General features: G+C 30.2%; 1 protein-coding gene across 1 annotated transcript; it reads left to right on the top strand.

Moving 5' to 3' along the window:
* On the top strand, positions 1–2,135 carry LOC101259649 (seed biotin-containing protein SBP65-like). Its single transcript, XM_004243357.5, has 2 exons — positions 1–1,555; positions 1,645–2,135. Exons 1-2 carry the CDS (start codon positions 230–232, stop codon positions 1,915–1,917), a joined length of 1,599 nt encoding a protein of 532 aa, XP_004243405.2. The 5' UTR covers positions 1–229; the 3' UTR covers positions 1,918–2,135.
* Positions 2,136–6,584: the final 4,449 nt, after the last annotated feature.

The following is a 6,584-nucleotide window of genomic DNA, read 5'->3' on the forward strand; positions in this document are numbered from 1 at the left end:
GCATGTAGCTGCTGAGTCATGAAGTTTCTCAAATCAGCTATCTTTTTTCACCACGTTGCTATCACAAAATTGCTAACATTCAACCACTTGTCAATTCTCAACAGATACTTATCACAATGCTACTCTAAATTTTCTCTGGTATAAAAGACTCATTCTGTTTCTTGTTATCAAATTCATCCATCATATAGAAATTTATATTGTAATTTTTGTTTTGTTATCAACGACGACAATGGCTTCAGAGCAAGCGAGAAGAGAGAATGTTACTGATGAAAGGAAAATCCAGCTTGAGAAAGATAAAGTTCATAAAATTGCTAGTCATTTCGAGTCCCTAGCTGATAAAGTTCATGAGGAGGATACATCAACTTCTCCTCCTGATGTTGTTCATGTCAAGACTACTGTTACTGGTACTGTTCCTCATCCATCGGAGAAACAACGATCATCTGATATAATCGATAAAACTCAAGGGAGTAAGCAACAGGTCTTCCAAGAGAAACCAGAAGGTGTTAAATTTGGAGTTCAGGGCCAAGAACACGAAGATTCCGTTATGAACAGAGGAAAACAGAGCGAAGGCGGTGCTGAAGAGACGAAAAGTGGTCCGTCTTTGGAGGAAATTTCTCAGTACAGAGCAACGGCACAGCAGAAATCGATGAACGCGATAAGGGGTGCTGAAGAGCGATATGAAAAGGCGAAGGGAATGGGTGGTTCGACATTGCAGAATGTTAAAGAATCTACAACTCATGGAATTGCTGCTGCGGCAGCAGAAAAGGGTGCACAAGCTAAAGACACCATTACTCAGGGCCTTCAAAAGGGAACTCAGTATATTGCTGAAAAAACTGGAGCTGCTAAAGACGTCGCTGTCGAAAAAGGCCAACAAGCTTATGCTGCAACTAAGGATACCCTTTCGGGTGCCGGACAAACTGCAGCTGAATCAGCTCAACAAGCTAAAGATTACACAATGCAAAAAACAGGGGAAGCTAAAGACACCCTTTCGGGTGCCGGACAAACTGCAGCTGAATCAGCACAACAGGCTAAAGATTACACTATGCAAAAAACAGGGGATACTAAAGATTACACAATGCAAAAAACAGGGGAGGCGAAAGATTATGTTGCTGAAAAAACAGGGGAAATTAAAGAACAGAGCAAAGGTGCAGCGAGTTATGTAGGCGAAAAGGCAGCACAAGTTAAAGATGTTACATTAGAAACAGGAAAAGGCGCGGTAGGATACGCAGGGAAAGTAGCTGAAACAGTGAAGGACAAAACGGTTGTAGCTGGATGGGGAGTTGCACATTTCACTGCTGAAAAAGCTGCAGATGCAACTAAAGCTATAGCTGGTGTTACTTCTACCGTCGCAGGGTACGCCGGAGGAACGACAGTGGCCGCAAAGGATTTGGTGGTTGATGCTGGAAAGAAAACAGTGGGATTTGCAGAGGATACGTTGGCTGCTGCCAAGGATTTTGTAGTTTCAGCTGAAGAAAGTGCAGCAGAGTATGCAGCTAGGAAAAAAGCAGAAGCAGAGAGAGAATTAGAAGCTAAGAAGTTACAAGAAGACACCAAGGTAAACAAACGGTAATTGGATTTTTTCCCCCTTTTTTAAGTAATTAGTGTTGACTAATGGTACATTGATTCATCAATCTTGTTTTACAGGGAGAAAACAGAGGAGGACCGAAGATTGATGAAAAAAAGCGTGGATTCAAATCCAAAGAGGAAACCGAAGAATCTTACTTGGAGGAACACGGAGGAGGGGATAAAGAAAGCAGCAAGCCGGTGGAAGGTGCAGCGGTGGTGTTGCAAGCCATTGGCGAAACTATAGTTGAGATTGGGAAAACAACTACTGAACTTGTTGCAGGTCGCCCTCGAGATGAACCAGTTGAGGGAATTGAGGAAGAGTCTACTACTACCACAATGAAGAAAACTTGAAATGGACCTACATCGTTTCGTTTTGGTTTTGATTTTGGTTTTCGATTTTCTAGTTCTATAGACTATTAAATAATAATTAGTCGCAAATCGTGTAGAAACTGTGTTCTCTAGGTTTGTTTTTGTGTTAATAATAGTGACTTGTACTTTTGGTGCGTCGCATTAAAGCCTTGACGATGTATCGTTTCTTCTCTATGATTATATTTTCTAATTTCTATTTAGTTGTTCACTTTAAAAGTAAATACATATCAAAGACATTAATTATTATCATCGATTTGTTATGATTTTATTCTTTAATTTAAAAGATCAAATTTTTTAAATATAATAAATGTAATTTTTTTATTATCATCGATTTGTTATGATTTTATTCTTTAATTTAAAAGATCAAATTTTTTAAATATAATAAATGTAATTTTTTTATTTTAAAAAGCATGCATTACAATTTAATAGTACTATAAATTTTTTAAAATTAAATAAAAATATATTTATAAAAAATTATTATTCTTGATTCGTTAAAATGGATATATACGAGTAAATATAGAAGTATTAAATTAAACTATTCGTATGCTTCATTCATTTTTATGAACAATTATTAAAAAAGGAATTATTTTTTTTGATTTGTTAAAATGATATATACCGAAAATAGAGAAGTATTAAATTAAACTATTCGTATGCTTCATTCATTTTTATGAAGTCCTTTGTTAGTCACTAATGACCGTAGAATTCTGATTTAATTTGGTTTTAGGTAATACTGATACGGTATTCATTGTTCTTTCATATGTTATGTGGTCTTGAACTTAAATGTGAAGACTAAATCTAGGGAAAATTATGCAAAATAATAATCATTTAATCTTTTTAAGTTAAGAAAATTATAATTTATCTTCACAATTTTTCAAATTTTTGTTCTTTGTTTTATTTGTATTAATTTAGAATTTGTGTAAAAAAAATTCTGATGATATAAATTTAGAATTTTATATATGTTTATTCTAACTATTTGTATACCTTTTATCTTGTATATTTGACGAGACAAGTGAAATACATAAATATTCTACAATATAAAAATATATAATTTAAATTTTTAGATATAAAAATATATAATTTGTATATTTATTGGTATATTAGTTAGTGGAGCAAATAAACTTATAAGATATTTGCTATTTCTAATTCTTTTTCAAAAATATATACTTTTTTTATTGAGTGGTTTATATATAAAAAAAAAGAACACAGAAGTAAAATAGATGAAGTGAACATTTCGATAACTAATTATAACTATTAATAACTCCAATTGTAAATAGATTTGTAAAGATTTTTACTAATTAGAGTATTAAATTAGAAATACTTTATAACCATATCGATACAGAGGGAACGCACAGGAAAAAATGTAAATAGTAATTTGTGTGTTGAACATAGTGTATTAGTATTTTAGGATTAAATAATTTTTGAAGTAATTTTATAAAATAAAAGTAACTTTAACCAAAAATAATATTAAATAAGTTATTCTTATAAATCATAAGTAATAATTAAGTTCATATACAAACACTCATTAATTTTTTGTGATCTTAAATTAAAAGCGTATATACCATTTAGTTATTTTGGTCTTAATTAGAGATGTTGAAATTATAGAATTGTCAAAGCTAGATAAAAAATAATGTTAAAAAGTATATACTAAAAAGAAAAATAAATTAAAACTTTGGAGTATTACTTATCTCTGACTGCTTGAGTTTGCTAAATTCTTTTTATGCCTTCTCATTTCGTTTTGGAAGAGTCAAACAATTTAAGTATGATCGAAAATTTATAAATGGAATTTTTAAATTTTTTAAATGAAATTATTATATTTATAAACTGGATAAAAAGTACATATAACATTTGACAATTCAAAATATTTAAAATATATGAAACTTTTACAATTAAATATTACTTTTTTAAATCGGGAAGAAGTAATAATTTAGGGGTTTTTTTAATTATTATTTATAGAGAGACAAATCATGTACTAAGCACGATATTAACACGTAATCATTATTAGTTATTTTGTCTGGCAGTTACTAAAGGACAAAACAATTAAAGTAGTTGAAAAATAAATAATATTGCTTTAATCCTGTGACAATGTATACTTTTAGCACGGGTTTTAGGTAGGATTATGGAATATTTTTTAGGGTTTTTGGTGCCTAATATTTAATTATTGTCAAAAAACATCTATCATTGACAAGGGCAACGTATTAAATGAAATCTAATGATATGTTAATTTCATTTGGTGTCACTATCATAGGATCTTTGTATCCATTCTTTATTTTATGCACAAATTAAGTTTATCGTACAATGTGCTATATATGTATATGGTAGTTTATTTTTTTTTAATATATATCTATCTGGAAAACTAATAAAAATTAAAATATAATTAACAATGCATCCATAACAAGCATATGATTGCTATTAAATAACAAGCATATGATTGCTAATTAATAGATATATTTTTTAAATAAAAAAAATAAAGAAGTGAAGCTAGCTAAGTACTATATGCATGGTTTGGATAATGTTAGTACTATTTAGTTAAGAATTGTAACGTAGGTAATTACCAAGGAAGATGTAGTAAAATTGTTATCTAAATAGTGAGAACCCTAAAAGCAATAGTTTAGAATCCACCAAAAAGATTTATTTTATAAGAATTTAACTAATATATATCAAGAGTGTATAAAAGCTGAAGTGTGTGATCATCTCATCTAAAAGTTTAACATGTTAGAAAGAACATCTACGAGTCTTGATTCTTTTTCATATCAAGCAAGTAGGATTTTGTTTTTTGATATGGGTGATCTAGGACCTTAGACTACTCTGATATCATGTTAAAGTGTATGATCATCGCATTTAAAAGTTTAAACTATTAGAGAGAACACATTTCTATTAGTTAATTATATTCTTAACACTACGATCAGAAACAAAGGCTCATTTCACAAATTAAGGACAATTCTCATTAAAAATCATCTCTCATCTTATAAGTTACACGATGGATACATGCATGATGCTTTTTTCTCATATTATTTCATGAGATCTTGCAAAAATGCGTCGATGAGATTTGACAGAGACATTTTTAGACAAAAAAGAAAAAGAAAAAGGGACGCTTTAAAAGGAATTAGAGAAAACGAAATTTGTAAAAGCAATTAATGACTCCCACCTTCTTCTCTCATGTGCTATGTATGCTATGCTCGGATCCTTCAAAAATATTATGCAGGGCCTAATAAAAGTTATGAGTACATTTTTGAAAGATTCGACATAGATATGATAGAGACATTTTTAGAGGATCCGAGCATCATATATTGGGCACACTAGTTAGTCGGAGGCGAAGAGTGATGTTGAGAGTCAGGTCCACCAGGTACAACTCTATCTGAACCGCCTTTTAAAGATCGCCTCGTATACTCCTCAATCTCCCTAGGGCTAAATCCAGCCTTGCTAAGAACAAAATGACTATCATATTTGTTTTGAACAACTTGAAGATCATCAAGAATACGACCCTCCAAAGAAATAAAGTGACAAAAAAGGAAAATAATCATGAAGAGGATTATGAACATTTTTGATGATGAATTAGCCATAGGTGAAGATTAATTAATTAAGCAAAGAAAAATCAATGAAGGGTTTTTGGCTAATTGAGTTGTAAGAAGGTGTATAAGTGTTGTTTGTTGCATGGAGATTATCATGGATAATTCTATTTATAAGGAAGAAAAAGGGATATTTTATATGATGATATTGATAATGGAGATAACATGCATGATCAAAATTAATTTTGTAGTTAAGTGGACTAAAACAGACAAACACCTCCAGCATGGATTCTCCAATATCATCTAAAAGATTTTAATCTTTACTAGATTTTTTAATTGAAATCTTTATAATGATTTTATTTTTTCTAATATATTCAAATGGTTTTCCACTTCTTATCCACCAAATGAAAGGGGAAAAAAACCATAACCTAGGATAGATCATAGATGGAAGCTTTGTTAATTTAGTAGAACCAATGTAATTGTGTGATTATTATAACTACTATGATTCTTCTTTTAGATGCAATATAATTTATCGAGTCAAATTAAGGAGTTGAAAATGTACCACAAGAAATGAAAACGATGTCTTGACTAAACAAAGAGTTACTTCAATAAAAAGTATTGTAATGGCGAAGTTAAAAATTTTGTTCAAGATATACAAAACTATAGTATATACTGTATATATAAGTTGTTTTTGACCTATAATATTATTTTCTTTACGCGAGAAACAATTTTTGGACGACGAGTGTTCAAATCGATGTAGCTAAGCCAATGCTATATGGTACACCATGTAACAAATATTTATAAGATTTGGGAAACTTATACCAACACTAAATATTTTCCTCCATTCTAATTTAATATTTGATATATTATGAATTCGCGTGAAGTTTGAAGAGAAATGAAAACTTTTAAAATTTGTGATTTAAAATATATTTGTACTGGTATAATGATAAACATTTCGAAATTTGTTGCTTCAAACGTACCATAATATTGTTATGGTTAGACAAATCACTACTCAACAGTTAAATGAGAAGTATACAATCGATTGCAATTTAAACTTTTTTATTTTTTTCAAAATAAATTAAAAAATTATCATATAAATTAAAACAGACCAAGAGATTTGTTTGCTTTTTAGCATGAGTCATT

The sequence above is a fragment of the Solanum lycopersicum genome, chromosome 7 (genome assembly GCF_036512215.1).
Source record: "Solanum lycopersicum chromosome 7, SLM_r2.1".
Classification (NCBI taxonomy): Eukaryota; Viridiplantae; Streptophyta; class Magnoliopsida; order Solanales; family Solanaceae; genus Solanum; species Solanum lycopersicum.

What these genes read in the sequence shown, in the direction of transcription:
- LOC101259649 (XM_004243357.5), top strand. Translation starts at nt 230, where the DNA reads ATGGCTTCAGAGCAAGCGAGAAGAGAGAATGTTACTGATGAAAGGAAA. An exon ending in AGTTACAAGAAGACACCAAG is followed by an intron (nt 1,556 to 1,644) that starts GTAAACAAACGG and finishes CTTGTTTTACAG; the next exon opens with GGAGAAAACAGAGGAGGACC.